The sequence below is a fragment of the Aspergillus viridinutans genome, assembly GCF_018404265.1.
Source record: "Aspergillus viridinutans IFM 47045 DNA, scaffold_6, whole genome shotgun sequence".
Classification (NCBI taxonomy): Eukaryota; Fungi; Ascomycota; class Eurotiomycetes; order Eurotiales; family Aspergillaceae; genus Aspergillus; species Aspergillus viridinutans.
In genome coordinates this window covers 1094443-1115644 of record NW_025091222.1, presented here as the reverse complement: position 1 = coordinate 1115644, position 21202 = coordinate 1094443, and the positions used below count along the sequence as shown (strand labels likewise).

General features: G+C 48.3%; 6 protein-coding genes across 6 annotated transcripts; 1 reads left to right on the top strand and 5 right to left on the bottom strand.

The window, feature by feature from the left end:
* Positions 1-245: 245 nt before the first annotated feature.
* On the top strand, positions 246-1940 carry Aspvir_008202 (putative mRNA processing protein (Mss51); the record flags this gene model as incomplete). Its single annotated transcript, XM_043271377.1, has 3 exons — positions 246-1122; positions 1195-1852; positions 1913-1940. The coding sequence occupies 3 exons, from the start codon at positions 246-248 to the stop codon at positions 1938-1940; spliced, it is 1563 nt and encodes a 520-aa protein (XP_043127312.1).
* A 726-nt stretch (positions 1941-2666) lies between these two features.
* Positions 2667-3083, bottom strand: Aspvir_008201 (putative extracellular serine-rich protein; the record flags this gene model as incomplete). Its single annotated transcript, XM_043271376.1, has 1 exon — positions 2667-3083. One exon carries the CDS (start codon positions 3081-3083, stop codon positions 2667-2669), a length of 417 nt encoding a protein of 138 aa, XP_043127311.1.
* Positions 3084-4936: 1853 nt separating this feature from the next.
* Aspvir_008200 (uncharacterized protein) lies at positions 4937-5779 on the bottom strand (the record flags this gene model as incomplete). The annotated part of the gene is made up of 2 exons (XM_043271375.1): positions 4937-5480; positions 5547-5779. 2 exons carry the CDS (start codon positions 5777-5779, stop codon positions 4937-4939), a joined length of 777 nt encoding a protein of 258 aa, XP_043127310.1.
* Positions 5780-6793: 1014 nt separating this feature from the next.
* Aspvir_008199 (NAD-dependent malic enzyme) lies at positions 6794-9026 on the bottom strand (the record flags this gene model as incomplete). The annotated part of the gene is made up of 8 exons (XM_043271374.1): positions 6794-7131; positions 7198-7562; positions 7622-7888; positions 7961-8094; positions 8146-8274; positions 8339-8542; positions 8659-8880; positions 8949-9026. The coding sequence occupies 8 exons, from the start codon at positions 9024-9026 to the stop codon at positions 6794-6796; spliced, it is 1737 nt and encodes a 578-aa protein (XP_043127309.1).
* A 1420-nt stretch (positions 9027-10446) lies between these two features.
* Aspvir_008198 (NADPH:quinone oxidoreductase family protein) lies at positions 10447-11548 on the bottom strand (the record flags this gene model as incomplete). The annotated part of the gene is made up of 2 exons (XM_043271373.1): positions 10447-11445; positions 11516-11548. 2 exons carry the CDS (start codon positions 11546-11548, stop codon positions 10447-10449), a joined length of 1032 nt encoding a protein of 343 aa, XP_043127308.1.
* Positions 11549-12412: 864 nt separating this feature from the next.
* Positions 12413-13628, bottom strand: Aspvir_008197 (Clr5 domain-containing protein; the record flags this gene model as incomplete). Its single annotated transcript, XM_043271372.1, has 2 exons — positions 12413-13445; positions 13501-13628. 2 exons carry the CDS (start codon positions 13626-13628, stop codon positions 12413-12415), a joined length of 1161 nt encoding a protein of 386 aa, XP_043127307.1.
* Positions 13629-21202: the final 7574 nt, after the last annotated feature.

The following is a 21202-nucleotide window of genomic DNA, read 5'->3' as shown; positions in this document are numbered from 1 at the left end:
TTGCACTTATTGGCTCTCTGTCTTACTGGTACATTAACATATGGATAACGGATTTCTAACTTACACAATTCCAACATATTTGCTGAGGGGGTGTTGTGCAATAGCACCGAACTAAACATGCCGATGAAGACGATCTTAGCAATCTGTCTGGATCACGTGGTACGACGGCATTCTCGGCGGCCAGAAATTACAGCTTCCAAACATGTGTACTCAATCGCCGTCCATTCAGCCCCGCGACAGTCGACATGCCTGGCGAATATACTTGCGGACGCTGTCTGCAGGTCCTCCAGCGAAGAGTTTCTATTCAAGGTTCTACGTTTCGATTGCAAACTGTGGTTAATTCGCCAGGACCACGCGACTCGCCCACTTCTTTCTCCCGAAGGTTTAGTTCGAAGGGCAGCAATCGCTTTCCATCTCAATCCTCCCAGGGGCAATTGAAACGGACGTCATGCCCATCCGTGTCGCCTTCGTCTGCTGCCTCTCCAACTGCAAAGCCGCTAGCGCACCGAGCCTCGTCCACCTCGTCGAGCCAAGCGCAGGAGACAAGAACTTTGCTGAAACCAAACAACCTCTTTCATCCTTTCTCGAAGTCCCCTGCACCCGCGATTAGACAGCGTGCAGCGTTCATCAAACAGAATGCTTTTTGCCCGCATCCCAGTCATCAACAAACTCGTGCAGCTCTCTCGCCTCACGATCCTGAGTCTCGGAAGAGCCCCGAAAGCGCACTGCCTCCGGCCCACTCTCACTTTGAGTGCCCCGATTGTGGTGTTCCCATCTACTGTTCCGAGGAACACTGGATGGATGATTTCGAGGCGCACCTGGAGATCTGTGACACTATCAGACAAATCAACGAGGACGACCACGATCTTCATTCCGGGCGCTTTTTCCCCGAGTTCACCTACCCAGGGTTGCAGGACGACAACTTCGTTATTAACATGACCAATTGGGACACTTTCCTTTATACACGGGAATTTGATGCGATCAATCATGACCAAAGCATGCGACAAGTGACCAGAATGCTTACATACCCGCTGACGATCGGAAGTGTTCTGCATGAGCTGAGTCCTTACAGCGTTCGAAAGGGAGGCCGGCTGACTACCGAAGGCCTCAAGAGCGTTAGCGGTAAGCTGCACCTCTCCGTGCTCAGTTAGTTGCCTGCAAAATGTACAAATAGTTGACCGTTCTTCTTTTCAGCTCTTCGATACACGTTGCACCCTCCAAAGACAGGAGAGGGTGTCGATATCCAAGGTCTGCGTCTGAAGGCACCCCCAGTTCGAGTATTCATCCTCGGTGCGCGTGCGGAATCATCCCTTCCCCGCGACGTCTGGTTGCAATTGAGCTACATTTTCCCGCGGTCCTTGATACACTTGATTTTCATTGGACCTGAGAGTATGGCCAACCGTGACGCCGAGTTCCCACTTCCCGAGCGTACCCCTGAGAATCCGTTTGGGGGCATTGTGGAGGATCGACTCGGCGGCCAGTTGAAGATCACAACGTATGTTGACTACTTCCACACCATGTATAAAGCGCAATACTTTCAGCCGTTTGACCCCTATCTGGACTGCTTTGTACTTTTCCATCCGGGCCTTGGACACCCTGCGAGCTCTCATGAGTGGGAAGAAACTCTGCCACAACTCTTGGAGACCAAGGTCCCCATCATTACCACTGGGTACACACAGTGGGACATGGAGAGGGATATCAACTGGGTTCGAGAGAAATGTGCTGGTGAATTCGACATACTACTTGAGCCCGGCGAGAATATCTTCCGTAGTCTTCGTTGGGATCTGAACGACCTGGACCCTCACGATGTTTCTTGCGGAAACTGGGGACTGTGGGCATTCAGAGGAAAGAGGTATGTGATCCCTGTTCCAATTCTCCGAAGAACTGGCTAACTTCGGTCCGGCTTGAACAGATACGAAGCTACCTACAGGGACTCATAAGATGCTGCGAACGTGTGCAGCTCTGATGTATATTCTTGTACATTGTAACATAATAATTTGCATTCCTCTCCTTCCTATAGTCGAGCTCCATTGTTCTTTCTGTAGACTACAGCAAGCGTAAGCACGAGAGTGATCCCAATACTTGGCTTCTTTTATAGCATAGCATTGGGTGTATGCTCATGTATCTTGACTCAAGGTTTTGCACTTTAGCCGGCTATGTCATGATAAGCACCGTATGGGGTACTTTAGTACTTCAGAGACAATAGGAACAAGTGACGTGGTAGAACCATCAGTACCATCTATCATCACGAAGAAATCTAGTAAATAGAAGTGAAGAGCACTGAATTTAAGAGGCAAGAGGCCAGAGGCTTCTTGAGAGACAAATTAAGGGTATAGACAGACATAAAATAGAGGACGTGAAGGTGAAGTGATGAATGACAGATCAGCCCGACCAGATCGTAAACTCTTAAACAATGCGTGCGTGGCGGATGGAGTCGAGTTCAATAGAAACAGGTTGGAAGACGAGTGAAAATGTATATATGACAAGGTGGGCGACGAGGATCGTCCGGCGAAGTAAGATAAATAGGAAAATAGATGTCCGAGTTCCTCATTTCCCGAACATTGATGCTCGATCATGGACGGCTTCCCCCAAGCCCGAAGAGGAACGAGATCGCTTCAATTGTGGCTATTCAAGAGCTGGAGGTCTGGTAGACTCCGATTTACCGCTTAAAACATGGCAAAACCCGCGAGAGCCATGACAACAGCAGTCAGAGGGCCGGAGAAGTTGATCGAGGAAGCGGCGCCGCCCTGGGATGGTGCCGACGAGATCGCGGAGGCAGCAGCGTTTGTCTGCGAGGGGCCACTGACGGTGGCAGGAGCTGTCACCTTGACGATCGAAGAGCTGGTTGAGTTCCAACGGCCGGAGCTGGGGAGATAGATGCCACCGGTGGGTCGAATGGAGGGGCTGCTGCTGCTTGGAGTCATGCTGACGACGCTGCTGGTGGGGGATGGTGTAGGAGTGGAAGAAGCGCCAACCCTCATCACCTTGACGGTGATGGTGGTGGTTGGCTCAGCTTGCACTGCAGCGGATGCGAAGGGCGCGACAGCCGCAGCGGTAAACAGGAGAGCCTTGGTGAAATGCATCTTGATCGTATAATTGATTGATAAGACTGAAGTTTGAGATGAACAGGCTGCAATTCAACACCGGTACTGGAAGAGGAAATAGCTTCTGGAGTGAGCTGGTCGATGCTGGACGCTGGTATATCGATTTGGATAAGCGAGAAAGCTTAGGAGATAATTTTGCAATATTCGACCTTTTTGCCTTCGGTTGTAAGAAGTAAAGAACGAATGGAGCTGGAAACGAGTGACAGCTATGGTGTGTATAGAATGTAAAGAACGAACGACAACGCCTTGAGGCAGTCAAAGTCTGTAGCAGTGAGTGGTAACTCAAGTGAAGAAGAGAAGACAACGATGATAATAAGGCGCAAAGAAAAGGGGGGTTGACCTGACCAGTACCTGGCACTAAATTGTTAGCTAGACTGTCGGCGTAGACATTAGACTCCTACAAGAAAAGTCTCCCGGAGACCTGAGTCCTTGAACCGACCAAACGATACCAGAATCGAAATATGGCCCGAACAAACAGCGAATCAGCCATGAAACTGGTTGTCGTAGGCGTATGCTTGGCTCGAAGTCGCTTGAGTCTAGCCGCTCTAGCGCGATGTTGTCGAGCCATCCATGGCTGGGGATGTTCGGGTTCGTCACGATAATTTCGAACTGTCGATCCCTTCGAAGCTCCCGCTTTGCGGTGCCGGTGACAAAGTATTAAGCGATTATTCTCTAGTCGCTGATGATTGTCGGTGCCAGCAGTTTGTAGACTGAGAGAGATGCTAGGTACGCCTCTATCCCGTGAGGTTCTGTGCCATACTCTGTCCTGCAATTCGTAGTCATTTGCAGTGCTAGCCGTGGGATAGTCCAGGATTCCATGGGAAACGTGTCGACCATGTTATCCCGATAGGAGGCTAATGCGATAGCGCAACGTGGGCCTTGCGCCGACCCAAAAGAGACGATGAAGTCTGAAGAACGCGAATTGCGGCTGTCCGGAAGATCTCAAGAGGCCATTGACAACATTAGTGGGTCGAAATTGACGCGATTAAGGTAATGAGCAATGCCGATTTCTGCTTGAAAGAGTAGTCCAAGGCTTGTCATTTTACAGTCATCCACTGTCTCGTCTCGCAGCAGCGGGGAGAAGATGGAGTATCGTAAGAGGTAGTCTCGTGGGGAAGCGAGTCAGTGCCCAGTGCCCGCTCACGGCCTGAAGAAGTCAAGTGAAGTCAGACTACAGAATAGATCGGTCCTTCGTGGTGAATACCTGGTCGGTTTCCGGGGAAGTGGAGAATTTACAAAAGGAGAGGAAGTTTGGAGGAAGCCAAGTGACAGATAAATTGCGAAGGGTCCATATTTGGCGAATGCGCAAAAAGATTGATAGTTCGAAGGATTGATCAGAGCTCAAAAGACCTGAAAAGACCTCAATCATCTATGGAAACTACCTACCTTGGAGCTCAAAACTCGGAGCGTGAGTTATGCGGTTGATAGTCATATAAAGCGTATTAGAAGTGAGCAACAGATAGCGATCTATCGTACAATAAGGTTCTCGGGAATAATCAATAGGAAGTGGTATCGTAATCATGTCCAGCGAAGTGAGTAAACAAGCATCAAGAATTTCACTTTCCAACGCCGAATGAGGGTATCAGAGGTTCTCGTGCCATTCAAAGCAAAAGGCCACCAATCAAAGCGACTCGACAATATGCCCACAGCAAAGTCCAGCAAATGCTAAGACAGGGAGCTCATGGATCAGATTTGGCTGGAAGGAAATAGAGCAGGAAGCAAAGTGCCAAATTCAGAAAGAGCAAAACGACAAGAGATATTATGATGGAGCATAGCGAGCAAGTGGCTCATCGGCCCAAAGGTTATGAACGCCTTCATCGCGGGAACATCCATCATAGCGCCCAGACCATGCTAGCCACCAGAGCGACCATAACCCAGTACCCGCTGGCCTCAAGGAGGGCTGTAGCGGGAGCTGAGGAGGTGGACGAGCTCGTAGGCGTCGTTGCATTCGGCACAGTTCCGTTGATGTAGATGGTCTCGGTTCCGTTGGCATTGATAACCTTGGCGATACTTGAGTCCACGGGTTGAGAGCCATTGAACAGCGATTGATAGTAGGTGCTGTTATTGTTATCATCACAGCCGCAATCCGAGTATTCTTGACACAAGCAGACTACCGGCAATGACTCGTTTTGGCGGGAAGTCTCATTTGTATAGTTGTAATGATGACTGTAGGGATATGCATAGGCTCCGTAGAGCCAGATACCAGGGAAAATGGCCAGTGCAGCGACTGGCAAAAGGAAAGGAGTGACTCCCAGAGGTGATCGCGTGCCGGCCCTGTATGAAGATACGGCACCGCCAGCGTAGTAGGATCCACCAATGCGACTGCTACTAGAGGTGGAACCAGAGGAAGATGAGCCTCCTGGACGCCCCCCGACACTTCGTGCAGAACAAATGTTAGCCTCGATGTTTATGAAGATAACAGGCAGCTTGGCAACCGCTCACCTCGATGAACTACTGCTTCCGCCGCTTCCACTGCGTCCCCCACTGGATCCTCCGCTTCCGCCACCTCGTCCACCGCCGCCGCCGCCTCCTCGACGTTTCTCGAGATCTGGGCCTCGAAATGAATCGACCGGGGCTATATCACGAGCGACCAGATCCGACTGCGGAATACTGTAGGAGGTGACGCTGGTGGACGACAAGAGAAAAAGGAGAACCGTTGTGTAGGCGATTTTCATCTTGTAATCTCGTTTTTCTAGGCAAAGAAGTGTTTTAGACGCTCAAATAGACTTGCCGTAGTCTCAATATGGAGGGTAAGGGCGTGTAACACAGTATTGATGGAGGTAGAATTTGATAATGTAAAAGGTAAAAAGCGACAAGAAAAGAAGGCTTGTCAGAAATGAGGCAGTTCTTTCCTAAGGGAGAGAGACTGATGTAACCTGCGATAGCGGACGGGGCTTAATTATTAAGGAATTCTTGGAATTCTTGGTATCCTTTCATCATCTTCCAACTTGCCCAGAAAAGCCTGAGCCCCAACGTCCATTTAGTTCTCTACTCCGTACTATTGACTAAGATGGTTACAATCCGCGATGCCAAGGGGCCTTCCAGCCGTACAGCTTCAATTTCCCGAGAGATCAAAGAACCGACATGTCATCATTAATTCTCATCCATAAACTTCCTTCACTAAGAATCGGAGATACGGATCAATCGAAATTTATCTGATTATCGATGAAATCACAGTTGGCCTCTCCCAACTCCACATGCTGTACGACTGTTGGGTAGAGACTCATAGTCATAGGCTCATAGCCTGTAGGATCCCTTGCCCACGAGGAGGCGCAGCAATCAGCCATCAGCCTCCATAGTTTAAGCCATGTTGCTCACCCAAAACCTGCGATTGATAGGATCAATGGCTATTGGAGCGGATAAATCGGCCCAATTGAAGTGTAATCAGGAGCACGACCTGTCAGGCTTCCACAAGGCTTCTTCAGTCCGAACATATCCAGTGTTTGACAGCTTTGATCAGTGTTTGACGATGGATCATTGGGAACATCAGCAGTTGCAGGTCTTCTATGCTTGTCCAGTGTGACAAGATGTACATTCACATGGCACTACGAAAATAGAGCAATCTATCTGGGATTTGACTACCGTCGCTCGCGTCGCCTTGAGGTGAGCTCTCGGCCTCGTTACCCAAGTGATCTAGATATTCTGCAGTAAGATTCAAGGCCCGAATCTTCCATTTTGCGCTGCAAGTTTCACTCCTGCTTCGGCTTTGAGAGAGGACGGTAGACAGGGTCCCACATTTGTACCCGAATCCACTCCTCCAGGTCGTCGTCGTCGGTAGGAATGCCTTCTTCCTGGGCATGCCCTTCTTCCACTGCCGTCTTGATCACCGCCTTGGCAATATTGACACTGATTTCCCTGACCTCCTCCACATCGGGTAGGAGAGGCTTGTTGGGATCTTGAAGCGCAGGTGATCGAGCTGCTAGCGCTTTGACCGCAGCGACCAGCATCTTGTCTGACAGGACGCGTGCCCGAGACAAGACGGCTCCAAGCCCAATTCCGGGGAAACACGTTGAATTATTGCATTCCGCTGTAGGGTTCTCAATGAGTCATGTCATGTCCTGCAAATTCTACCACATTGACAGTCCGCACTTACCAATCTCATACTTTGCCCCGTTGCGATCAACTGGGGGGAACGGACTCCCAGTCGCTATCAACGCTCGACCATCCGTCCACTCGTTGAGATCCTTGGGCTGTGCCTCATGCAGCCGAGTAGGATTACTCAGTGGAAATACGATTGGGTTGTGGACATGCTTGGCCATTTCTCGGATTATGTCTTCCGTGAAGGCGTTTGGCTTTGTCGATGTCCCAATCAGCACATGGGGCTTAACTCTTTTTACTACAGATAGCAGATCTCGCTCCCCATCAGGCCATTCATCATCGCTGCGCGCAAAAGGCTTTTGTGCCGGCGTCAATTGGTCACCTAAGGACTTTACTAGCAAGCCTGGCTTGTCCAAACACCTGGAGAAAGGTTCAGCAAGTTGCAAGTGGGCACAGCATTAATTTCCCGGAAGGCTTACCAGATTTGCTTCGCCGCTTCGTCCTTTGATTTATGGGTCTCAGTCACAATTGTATCAGCAATTTGCTGTGCAATACCTGTTCCAGCGGAACCGGAGCCAAAGATAACGATGCGCACGTCCTGCAATTTGACATCACTGACGTGCAAAGCTGCCATTAATGCTGCCAACGTCACACACCCGGTTCCTTGGATATCATCATTGAAGCAGGCCATGTGTGGTCGAAATTCATCGAGAAGCCTTTTGGCATTATGCAGGCCAAAGTCTTCACTGCGAAGGGATGTCAGCCGCTTGGCTTGCCGTTTCAAATTGCTCGTGGAGACGAGACTCAATTCTACTCACAAATGAATGTATGCTTTGGGGAAAAGCTTTCTAGCAGTGTTGACGAATTTATTCACAAATCGATCATACTCCTTTCCTCTAGCTCGGGGTTGTCGAAGGCCGAGGTAAAGCTCATCGTCAAGCAATTTTTGATTCTGCAACCGGTGTTAGCAGGCGACGCTCATGTTGATGTTTTTGAGCCCTACATCTGTACCACAGTCCAGTACTACTGGAAGCTGCCGGCTTGGATGAATTCCCGCACAAATAGTTGTGATGGCCAACTTGGCGACGGATATCAGGATAGCACCAACCCCTTGGTCGCCAATTCCGAGAATCTGTAGTTGACCCTGTCAGACTCGTGCGTGAAGTAGCAGTGAGAATGAAAAAGATCATAGGTACCTCTTCGCCATCGCTGACGACGATGTAATCAACATCCTCACCGCGACCGAAATTGGACAAGCACTCTTCAATCGCGTCCTGGTCATTGATATTTAGGAAGCAGCCTTCTGGTCTCCTGAACAAACGTGAGTAGTTCTGAATGGCGTCACCTTCGGTGGGAGTGTAGATGACGCTGAACATCTCTTTCAGATGAGTTTGTAGCAACTGACAAGTCATTAGTAGCTGAGGAGATTTTCGAGGCCAATGATCAACTGTGGACATAGGAAAGAATGTTTCTCAAATCTCCGCTTTCCCCTTTAATTATAAACTAGGGTACTTACTTTGAAATACAAGACTTCATTTTGCATTTTCATGCTGGCCATGAAAGTGTTCTTTGCTAGGTCATCCCCTCGGCTACTATACTGTTCATATGCACGATGGACTTGTTCCTCAAGCGTCTGCGTATTCGGCGGCACTAAGCCGTGCAGCTTGAAATACTTTCGCTCCTCTTCAGTGAAGGCAGAGCCCTTATTGAAGGTGGGATTATGTATGACACTCATCCCCTGAACGGGCTACATCAGTATGCCATCCACTGATCACTCCGGATAATTGAGATTTAGCTCTTCCTCACCTCATGTGGACATTCCAGCGGTCCCGAAGCTGCTCGAGGCAGATGACTGAACTTGGAAGGCTTTGTGGACGTCGACATTTTGCGAGCAATTGATCGTATAAGCGGACTATGCTTAGACAGAACAGGAGCGTTCAGCCGGAGGCTAATCATAGCAAGAAAGGATCGACGTGAGTAATTAGGTGTCGTCCAGATTCAAATTAAACTTACAGCGGAAATACTAGCAGACACTTGTCGTCGCTAAATCAAGCATTGTTTATAATGTTTGCGAGAACTTCTGGTGGGGTCACAAACTGGGATAATAGTGGCATGACGTATGGGTGGATGTATTTCTGATCTCGACAAGAATCATGTTATCTTATCTATTGCTCAAAACATAAGGTATAGTATACCTTCAGTATCTAAATGGCCTAACTCGGACTTCCTCAATTGCAAACTATTTGACAAGATCTATTGAAGCATGTTGTTACTATGCAGTGACGTAAGGATCAGTATCAAGTCAGCTGTGCCTTGAAAGCCCCTTTCCAACAGTTGACTGAAAATTCACTTCCAATTCTAATAGTTGAGAGGAGGATTCAGATACAAGGAGACGAACTCCACCAACATCCTCCCTATTTGGCTACTACAGCTCCTTGTTATTAGTTGTTACTCCTAGACTCCTAGTACATCATGGTGATGCTTATCTTTATCTCTGATCATTATCGGCACGTGGTGATAAGATAGCAGATCAAAACATCTGACTAAGCTGACACTAAGCGAGAGACTCTCACCCGCAAGATTTTCCCTCTCTTTCGCTGCAAACTGCGGACTGGGTCAATTTCGAACTTTGTCAGAATGAGAAACTGTTCAGCTCATGCTGCTGGAGATAATCTTACTCAATCTGGTAGATTCGATCATTGAGAATGAATTCACCAGTTTGATTCCATGGAATCCTGGATACAATTCGAACGATTCCAAATATTCTCTCGTTGCGAACCCGGCAGAGGAAGGATAGCTAACCTGCATTTTCTCACGGCAGCAGCAGTCACGGAACATCAGTGTCTATTGTGTTAAAATTTTGGCGATTCGTGCGGCCCCCTAAGTCTACACTGTCCCATACCGGCGCAACTACACAATCCAGCTGTCCGAGTCTCCCTTCTCTATCCATCCGCGAGGACCTGGATAGGGCGTTTGACGTGCTCTCACGGACCCTTCTTGTCGAAGGACAGTCACCACACGTCACGTCTTGTGACTGTGACCGACTGGAGCTGGTTTGTAAGAGCTCGTTTCGAGTTCTCTCATGATCTGAAAGTTGCCAGAGGAAGTTACAGGGCCTTCATAGTTCATGTTTGCTCGCGTTCTCTACATTCTACGAGAGCATGACTCCTTGCGCACCTACATCCACAATTTACCGAGGATAGACGTATTAGTCTTGATAGAGCTATAATACATAAAGGCAGGCATGTCGTATATGCTTAGTGTTATTTCGGCTTGTTGTAATAAAATTAAACAGCGGTACAGGTCACAGCTTGCTCTTCGCTTCATCATCAATCACCTTCACCACCACTTTACCCCAGGTTTCTCTGCTTCCGAGAGCCTGCAAGGCTCTGGGTACACTCTCCAGCCCCACAAAACTTTCATCTGTGAAGGCCGTCCCTCTGAATTTACCCTGGGCCACCAGATCAAATATTCCCTTCCAGACGATGCCTACCGTCTCCTTTTCAAATTTGGCGTACTGGCCCCAGTGCAACCCGACGAGACTGACGTTCTTCAGCAGTACCCGGTTCAGCGCGACCTTCTCAATCTTCCCGGCCGCAAACCCAATCACCAGCAACCGCGCATTCCACGCCACGCACTTGAGACTGGCATCAATCATGCCAACCGGATCATACACGATGTCCACGCCCGCCTTCCCATTCCCTGTGCGGTGCTGCGCACACAACTTCTTCACCTCCTCAGGCCACTTCTGATTGCGGTAATCGATGACATAGTCCGCCCCAAACTCCCGCGCGACCTGTCTCTTGCGCTCCGTCCCCGCAGTCGCAATCACCGTCGCCCCCTTAGCCTTGGCAATCTGCACCGCGGCCAGCCCGACTCCACCGGCCGCCGCATGCACAAGGACCCAATCACCCGGCTGCACATTGGCCCGATGCACCAGACCGCCGTACGAGGTCGGCGCTGTCACAAACAAGCCGGCGGCGTCCTCGAAGCTCCAGCCAACGGGAACGGGGAGCAGCGACGCCTCGGGCGCGAGCGCGTGCGTGGCGTAGGCGCCCTGCGTCGCGCCAAACACCCGGTCCCCTACCTTGAATTGGGTCTTCTTCTGGCCGGTTGGCACAGCGAGGATCGTGCCGGCGAACTCGGCGCCTCCGACCCAGGGGAGCGGCGGCTGGTGCTGGTATTTGCCCTGGATCTGTAGCAGGTCGAAGAAGTTGGTCCCTGCCGAGTGGACCTCGATCAAGTACTTGTCTGGGGAGGGGGAGGGGGTAGGCAGTTCGGTGACCCGGAGGTCGAGAGGACCCTAGTTGAGCTTGCCGTTAGAGAGGAATTCTTCGATAAAGAATTTTGATCAGAGACGGATCTCAACATACAGTGACGTACTCTTTGACCTGAATGGCCCTCATGTTGATCAACGGAGAAAGTCAATCGATCGCAAACACTTCCACGTAAAAACGTCCACAATTCAGGGAGGCGTAGTTGGATGATATAGTATTCTATATATTACTCAATAAATTCAGTGGGAAAGAATCGGACAGAAAGCAGACGGACTGAAAGTGCACGCTGCAAGCTGCAAGCTAGAAGCTGTGGACGGCGTGGATTTCCCCGCGATTTCGAACGAGCCGAGGTCGGTTTCGGATAACTGACCGAGTAGATCTGCATGGTTGCTGCTGGCCTACCTGGTAGGTTGCCCGTACAAGGACATCAATCTCTTCAGACAATGAATTTCGACAATGAGTCTAAATCTCTGTGGAAAAAGAAATAATCCCAACTAATGTGGCTGCTTATCATTGCAATCTCAATTTCTCGGTAGTTGGCCAAAATACGGAAGAGCATCCAAAAGGGGTGGTAGAAGAGACGGCCTTGATCCTTTTTTTTTTGGAATAATCGAAAATTGCCAACCCGTACATGATTTGGTCAATACATTCACTTTCGTGCAATACATAATACGCCCGTAAAGAAATCAGTTATAAAGCCATAACACCCACTTTGCTCCAAATTTGACAATCACTCGAAGAAAATACAGCGCCTCCCTGAAGTTGGTATATAGACCGATTGCTGCGACTTGTTAAGACGGACCCATTAGAGTGACAAAGAAGACAAGATCAGAAAGGAAAGACAAAAAGCAATAGGAGAAGAAGAAGAAGTATTCAATTAGCATGACCAGCATGCGCAGAGACAAAGCGAGGGGTTATTGAATGAAGAACGGAAGAAGGATTACAAAGATCAAGGTCTCAAATGAAGATGAGATCAAATGCCTCGGCCCTGATCTAGAATTCAATGCTCGGCGGCCTGTGTAGAAGAGGATCTGGGCCAGGGTAGGAATAGATTGGTCCGCACATCATAGGATTTTGCTCATGAGGGAAGAATTGTGACGGCGGAGTCATGAGCCCACTGGAATGATGGCTTGACATCTTTGAGGGTAACGACGTCTTCCTGTCAGCATAATTTAGAATCTCAGGTCGTTCGCCTCCTGAATTGAGCGCCGTGGTGTCAGGCGTATATTGAAGAGACATAACCCGTTTCCATGACTTGACTCCGTCGAAGTTTTCGGGCATCTGATGCTGAGAAGGTCCAGGATAATTGCGCGAATACATGGAGAAGTCAGCCTGTGAGTGCGGTGCTTGCATTGCAGGGTCCACGGGACTTGTCAACGGAGGGCTTGGAGGAGCAGGAGGATAAAAGTGAACTGGCGGAGGTTGAGAAATGGTTCCCGGAGGAAGCGGGTACCAATGAGGGACGGTCCACTGAATAGGTGCTGTTGCCGCCGTTGTAGACACTTGCTCCGGCATGCAAGCTTCAGTGGTGACGGCAAATGGGGAACCGCTAAAAGCATGTGTCATTGTGGATGTCGCGTTGACAAATACTGTGTCCATCACCGGGGAGATGTGGCGCTGATGGAAACCATTGGAGCCTGACATAGCTACGGGAGAGCCATTGTGAGACGTATGATGATCCGACGGGCTCGGTGATGGCTGTTGGCCAGCCAGCAGAGGCCAGTCATTGGGGATAGTCTGATCATCGGCGAAAATTGGAGCTGAAGCTCCCTGTGATGGCGCGTATACCCCGTGGCTCATATACCACTCAGGCTCTGTAGCTGGAAAGGCTCTCACAGCTGGCTGCTGGTTAGCATGTAATGGAGTCCTCGGAGAGACAGATGATGTCTGTGTCTTTGGAGATGCTCCATCGATTCCACTGTCGTCGTCGGTGGGCTTGGGCTGGCCATCGGGAGACTTCTTTCGTGTTTGCCGAGATGGCTTCGTGACGCGCCACTTCTTCAGTCTGCTCCGAAGCTGGGTTTCACTATATGGGACATCGATTAGCACAGGGTAATGCTTGTGCTTCCCGCACTACTCACCTTGGGTTGAAGTTGTCTGAGCGAATCTTCTTGATGACTTGTTTGAGAGGCCATTCTTCCTCTTTGTACAGCTTGGCAATCAAAGCTTTCTTCTTCTCCCATACGTCTGATGGTATTGAAGTCTTCATCTCTCTGAAGGGAAAAGAAAGAAGTAGACAAGAGTTGGAGGATGTCAAGCAACAGTGATGTGTCGTGTAAGATAGTGTAGTAGAAGCAGGTTTAATAAGTATACGCAGATCACTCAGGATGGAAGTATGCAAAGTACCACAAGTGTAGTTGGAAGTACCGATCGTCGAACAAAAAAAAAAGTGAAGAAATATCTAAAGAAAAAGAGCGCGAGACCGAGGAATCTATATGTAATACAACTACCTATAGAATCAGATAGGTACTAGATACGTATACCTTACTATGCCGGCCGGAGTCGAGAAAGGATCGACGGCGCTGCGGAGTGACAAGGAACACTCGTGCCGGGCCAATGCCACTCGGCGATCATATGCATGGCCTATGATACTACTAGTCAACGCCCACTTCCCGAGGACTCCAAAGTCCACACTTCAAGGATAAAATCATGATTGGCAGGTTGAATCGCGCAGTGGATTCCGGTTTAGCGTTAGGAACTAGGAATTGCTGCAGTCCATTGTCTCGGGTCCTGTCAATCAGGGACTCGCGGCGTGTCCCCCGTGACTGAGGTACTTTTCGGACGCTTGGAGTGGAGTTGGAGTGGAGTTGGAGCTAGTTAACGAGTACCTTAGATAGGTAGATCGGTTCGGTGATAAAGTGATAACGCAATTAATCGAATTAATTGATCCATCTATCTACCTAGGTACCTAGGAAATACTGTATTTATTACCATGGTGCTAGTTGCATGTCTCCAAAGGTCAGGGAAGCTTGAGTGTCGATCCTTGGGTCGAGCAGAAAGTGCCGTTTTGATTGGGTTGGATGGAGTAGTATTGTTTTACTGGGTGAACTTCTCCAATTCGATCCAACCTATGTTATCCATCGTGATTCCCTGTAAAGTCAATGACTTGTAACTGTATGTATGTAAAATCTACCGTAGATACCTTTACCTAGGTATACTTCCAAAGTGCCTCCTCGTTTCGGAAGTAAGTACCCATATGATAGACTTTAGACTCGATTCGGCCGGAGCTATCTACCATCTAAGTAATATACCCTCCACTCTCTATAGTCAATCAGACCTTGGTACTTGCTAGGTTTCTCTCTCTTCATTCCTTTTTTTGGCCAGATCTTTATTTGTACTTTTTCGGCTTTTTTTATTTTGACCCTGGGAAAAATGAGGTGCACGAGAATCATGGACTCATGGATATGGATCTAGTGTCGCCTGTCCACTATCGATTGATCCAGAATATCCATGACAAAGACTTGGTACCGAATGTACGATAAGCGATTGATTATTGGAAAGTAGCCTTGCAGATGTCCCCCTCCAGAGTAGTACCTATCTACTTTCCGTTCTCGTTGCTTTTTCTCTTTTATCCGTTCCTGGTCTAGCATACCGATCTCATTGGGCTGCTTGGTCTTAGTCCCGTCAATAGTTCCAATGCATCGTTCACGTCAAGGTCGACCCCTCTCTAGAGTCTGCCTTCGCTTCGAGGTTCTCATTTCTTTTTTCTCATTTTCGCCTCTCGTCATGATTGCAGTGAGTTCGTACAAACGACACCACCTTCTGCCTTCAAAAGTCCGATAACCCGAAGGTGCACGCGTCCTGGGTAACGGTTCATGGCCTGGTAACAGAGGCGATACCGAATGTCGGACAATGATGATGCCCATGGTAACTATTCCTGCCAGTAAACGACGACTGCTTTGCTCTGTAGTCCGTACCGATGATGGCGATATCAACTTCGTACCTGTCGGCGCGTGTTTTCCATTAAAGAATGACGCTGGATACCTCTGTGCAATCAGAAACTAAACCTTCTCGAGTGCTTGGCGCAGTTGTCGTAATGCCTAAACGGGACAGCGAAAATGGAGCTGAACTGCGGAAGACAGCATATCAAAAAATATAATGAGGCAAATATGCATACTGACACTATCTTGAGACTAGGGTATGGAGTACATATACTAGGGCAAGATCCCCCTACTAAAGTAGATAGGCAACCCATAACTCTGTAATTATTCTTGAGAAAATCCAGATCTTGACTGACTTACAGCTTGAATCGTCTTTTTAAGTTTAAGCAAGGAAAGAGTACAGACCATCTTGCATGGCTTTGCTATTTCTTGCGTGATAAGAAGAGTTGCTTGGACCACGCTCGGGTATGTTCTCCATAGCGTTCTGCCTTCTTACACCAAAGGTTGATGAGTGTTTCCAGGCATCGCTTCATTGGTTCTTCTCCATGACCAAGACCTGTAAGTAAAACGTAGATACTTAGAAAGCTTGAGACATATAATCACCTCACAGTGTCTGTTTTTGTAATATACATAAGTACACCTTTCTTCTTCCAGACTAGTAAGATATGCATATGAAACCGTTTCAGGCAGATTTTCTTTGTCTCTGTTATCATCGACTTTTGCCGAGTTCACCGCTAGAGGACGAGGCAATTTATGGCAAGTTTTCTCGAGTACAAAGAGTGAGATGAATGACAGCCCCCGATCTGCTTCGCCAACAACCCCATCCATTTCTGTTTTCTGTTTCCTTGCCCATCTTTCATGATCATTGCATCACCGCGGTTTACTGTCTGTTCATCAGGCAGAGATGTTATGAGTCTTGATTGCATAAAGCGTTACTTTGGTAGTCAAGACAGTGAACTGCTCTTATTATCACTTGGCCTTTCTCTTCTCTCCCCCGTGTGCTTTGCCCGTCGTGAGGGTGGGATTGGCCTTCAAGACGTCCATCTCATGGCGGGAAGGGTCTCATCAAACAGTTGTGACCGTTGAAACCTTGTCATTCCATTGGGCAGCGATCTTTTTCTGGTTGTTGGCGCGGATGTGATATAATACTTAGTGACAATGTCTCAACGAATGTGGTGAAGTGCCTCGGGGAATGCCTCCTACTCCGTGCTTTTATGACTCGTCGAATATGGTAATTGGTGTCTCCGGCCAAGCGGGATCTGCAATCGCAAATCACGCTTACCACACGCCAGAGCGAAATAGCGTGCGGACTAAACTACCTAGTCTCTGCAAAATGCAAATAGATATTATCAGCTGAGATTGATAAAGCCTTTTTCATTATCCTAAGCGGTTGGTATCTACCTAGAAGTAATACAAATCAATAGAGACAAAGATACCGTTCATCTTGACCTCCATGGACCATATCAGTATCTGGCTGACTGTACGAAAGCAGAGAAATGCCCAGAATGGAAAGCCCCCTGGCAATGTCCACTATGCTCTAAGACTCGATGTGAAAGATACCTCGGATCTAGAAATAGAAATTGACTCCTGTCCATAAGAGGCAAGTAGAAGATCCGAAATAGGCGCTATTCGCTCTACATTACTGCTCACTACTCACAGGTTTCATTACTACTGGACTACGAGGCAAGTAGCCTGACTAAGTGGGTTGCTACTTTCTCCCAAGGTACTTTCTTGCAACCCACTTGTCAGTTTGGAATTAATTAGATGGCTGGACTCCCGCGGGTATATTCACTCATGCTTGTTATTTGAATAGCACTTGGTATGACTTTGATCCTCTCAAAGCTGCTCGAAACCTATTGCTAACTAGTCAGTACTTAGTGTGTCTTATCCTCCTTGAGTCCTCGTAGCGCATTTCTACTAGGTTGGTAGGCTCTGAGCCTTGCTGTTTTGTTTCAATGACAAGGCAACGGCATCGCCCCTCCATCCCTCTCTGCAACGGAGTAATCTCGGAAGACTGGAGAGGTCGACCTAATCGCAACACAACGCCTCTATGTGCCGTTCAGTGCCTTTATGGGCCAAGCTCTTCTACCATGAAGTGTGATGTATCGACTCACTATCATAATAACTGGAATCGACTATCGGATACTGTCGTCGTGTGTGAACATGGACGGGATCCATTGATTCGGTTCGTTCAATATAGCTTGACATGTCTTCCTTCGCCTGTCTTTACTACGGCATCGAGCCATCCACACAGATGGTAGTTCGATACTGATTTGATGACTGAAGCTAAGCATACGAAAAGCAATCCTTGTGAGACATCGCCACGCCATCGCCATCACCACCACCACCACCACCACCAGCAGCAAAATACATCTTCGCCCCCGGTCACCTGTACGTTAGTCCCAGGATTGATATTAATAACCGATTATAATGCGCCTGTGGGGATTTTGCAGGAAGCAGCGACGGTTTCAAAACTAGAGAAGAACTCGGCAGCCTCGTAATCACCTGTCGGCATCTGCTCGGCTCGGTAGTTCAAGTGACCTAGTGAAATACTACATATTGACAAGCCCATTGTAGCGGATGATCCGCATCTCCCCAAGCCATGGCTGCTGGCTGGCTGGCTAAAATGACAAGTTTCTCGCCGGATTTTCAAGACTGTGGACGAAAGTAGTATATGCAGAGGATTCGGGAAGACGACCCTAGGTCGAATAATGGTGAGCACCACAATGAAGGTCAGCAGTAGTTGCGACAATTGGGCCTGCAGCCAGATGCACATGTCGCAATGCTGACCCTGTATGGAAAGGACAAGTGAGGCTGTCTACCCGTACCTAAGGCAGCGATACGGCCAGGCCGCTAAGGGAGCATCCATAATAGATATCGAATAATGAATATGTTTGGCTGATTTTGCTTGTACCATTGCCGTTCTAGACAAACGGATGTAGATATGACGAGAGACTATCTAGACTGCGAGCGAGCGGTCTACCTTGTTCCTGACTCTTTGGAACTGATGTCTAGACTACTCCCGAGGCTGATCACAAGCAGATCAGTAGGGCTGCAATCAACTCGGATTTGGAGCAATTCTGGCCCTGCTGTCTGTCGGCTGTCAGAGCCGAAGATCTTAAAAGCCCTCAAACTCTCCTGTTCGATCATTGATCACCAAGGTTCCCAAGGTTCCAACTTCTCTTCCTTGGCCGCTATACTGCATTTGTTCTCATATCCGATCCCTGATGAGACCGTTGAACCTTAGTCTATTCCATGGCAGGACTGGATTAGATAGAATCCATCGGCATCAACAGCTCTTCATCGCGTCTATTGTCCAGTCGCAGTGGCCAGTACCCATTTCAGCCTGCCGCTTATCGATAATCCGAGTCGGCCCGAGTAGATTCGACTCCCTTGTCTCTACTGACTAGTCTCCCCTCTCGTCCATACCTTGACAAGACGAAGACGATGATCGAAACTGCGGAGGCCATGCTAAATTAAGGTTTAAGACACACATATATAGTTCCTCATTGCTTGTGGGTCGCATTTACCGCTCATTGAACAGACAACTGCTAGGTACCGTGTGCTACGGAGTAGTTTACGGGGTATTTCCGTCCAGTTTTGCTTTCTGTTCCCCTTGAGCAAGAATTCCGAACTTCCGATGCGTTAAAATTCACATCCGTTCGACCTTGGGACGTTGGAATGTTTCACATGACATAGAAAGGAGCCGTATGGCAGCTCCAACCGAGCTTCCACAATTGCTCTGGCCCGCAAACGTTCCACAAATATGATGAAACATGGGTTGTCTTGGTTCAGTCGGGGGGTTTTCCTGAATGAGCGAGCGGGATTTACGCGCGGGGTTTTCCCTCGAGGTCTCCCATAAAGTGTGAGAGAGAGTTAGTATTCCAGTGTCCCGAGTGTTCCGATTTTGGTTCCCACACCTTATTGCTGCGAAGGTGCGATCCTGCGGATCAGTGGGGCCTCGCTTCGCCTCGTGGTCGACAGAAGTTGGAGACCACCGACATTGCTACCTACCTGAATAGTCACCAATTACTCCAAATCTGAACTCAGTACTTAGTACTGAAACAATTAAACTTCGCAGGCATTCATGGTTCAAAATGCTTCGGTAGTTCTGTGCATGCCAACCCGCTTTCCTTCTTCCAATATCACGCAACCTGAAGAACCGCATTACAGGACCACTGTAAGGTATTTTTCTACCATGTTTTGTGACCATACATGACAGAGCAACCTGTTCCATTCCAAACTTCTTCAGTTATCAAGATGGAACGATTACTTCACTATCTTCTACACGTGCTATCCTAAAATCAATCCGCCCCACATCTTGCAACGAGGCTCCCCGTTTGAGTTGTCATTCTTCTCCTCCTATGAGCCTATTCAGGAATGATCATCACCTCGGTCTCACATGCTTTGTGGGCATGTCAGTTAATATTTTTGGGATCGCCGTAGAGCCTGTAGGGCTGCTAGTGGCGCTATTTGGCTTCTCGACTACGAGAGGTACGGAGTATAATAGTGGATGGGAGCGGTCAATATGGTTAGGTGAGGCGCAGGCAATGGATCACAGAGTTGAGTTGAAACCGTCTTTTGTGAAGTTTGCTTGCTGATAGAGAGTTTGCTTGCACTGGTCTAGACCCGTGTAAAAGATAGGATCATAAGATGACATCTAAGAGTCAGAGCAGTGTTTGCCTTGGGTTTGCGCCAACTGCCCTTGACAAAGACATTGTGAAGTTTTATTCAATCAGAGAAATTATCTCCTACCTAGCAGTAATCATCATTTTTAGCAATGGTACTCATTGTATCTGCTACTTAGGCCAATGACCTTCCTGGTACTATATAGTGAACTTACATGCTTAGCTAAACATTGATGCTTCTGCATGCTTCGTCGAACTTGAGGTCTGTTCAGTTTATGAATGGTAAACTATTGCTACTTTTACACTTCTGTCCATACCCTCATTATTTATATTGCTGCATATATGAATAACCAAATGTATTTCCCGTCAGTATCATGATGATTGCGTCACTGAACTTGCGCCTTGTTAATGAAGCGCGCAGAAGGTATGTAAGGCTGTCAACATCATGTACAGAGTACCTCTCCTTCTTATGCACCCCAAGCCTCCAGGGTTAGACTAACGCCGATCTCCAGCTGAAGGGACCAATTCCCGCAATGGAATTGCATTCTACATGCTATCTTACATTGAGATCCCTTCGCTACGCCCTCATTGGCAGAATGTCAGCGGGAGTGGGCAAAGAGGGACGGTCTCGGGCTGCAGAATCAAACTACAAGCCTTTACGACGGTAATGTCCTGGAATATCAGTACGGCTGGGGAGAGGCCTTGGGAACTGTAACTCATTATCGGATTGAGGGACTGGGTCACGATTGGCCTAGTGTAAATGCGAACAGTGACAATCCCGATGGGACTTTTCTGGATGCGACTCCCATTATCATGGACTTTTTCAGTCGCTGGACTTTGTGATAGTCTTGGGATCACGGTATATTTGATGCACCGGCAGTTCTGCGTCGTAGATCCGAGCTACCAATTCAATCAGATCATGCATGTATTGCTTCAGAAGGAGATAGCTGGGAGTTCATAGGCCGTGGAGAGTATTCATTCGTCCCATAATAATAAGCACATCGACGATCCAACTGATCTAGAGGGCTACCTAAAACGACTGTTCCCACCATCACCTATGCTTTTCCTGCCTAATGCACACAGGACGCCTTTTAAACCGCGCATCTGTCTCTAGTCCCCGTCATTCGACGACTTTTGTTTCAAGCATACGCGTCCAGGTATCCAAATCTGGGACGCGAGGAATCAATACACATTATAAAACAAATACCACATCATACACTGAGGAGCATGTAATGACAAAAAAGAAAAAAAGAAAAAAAGAAAAAGAACAATAG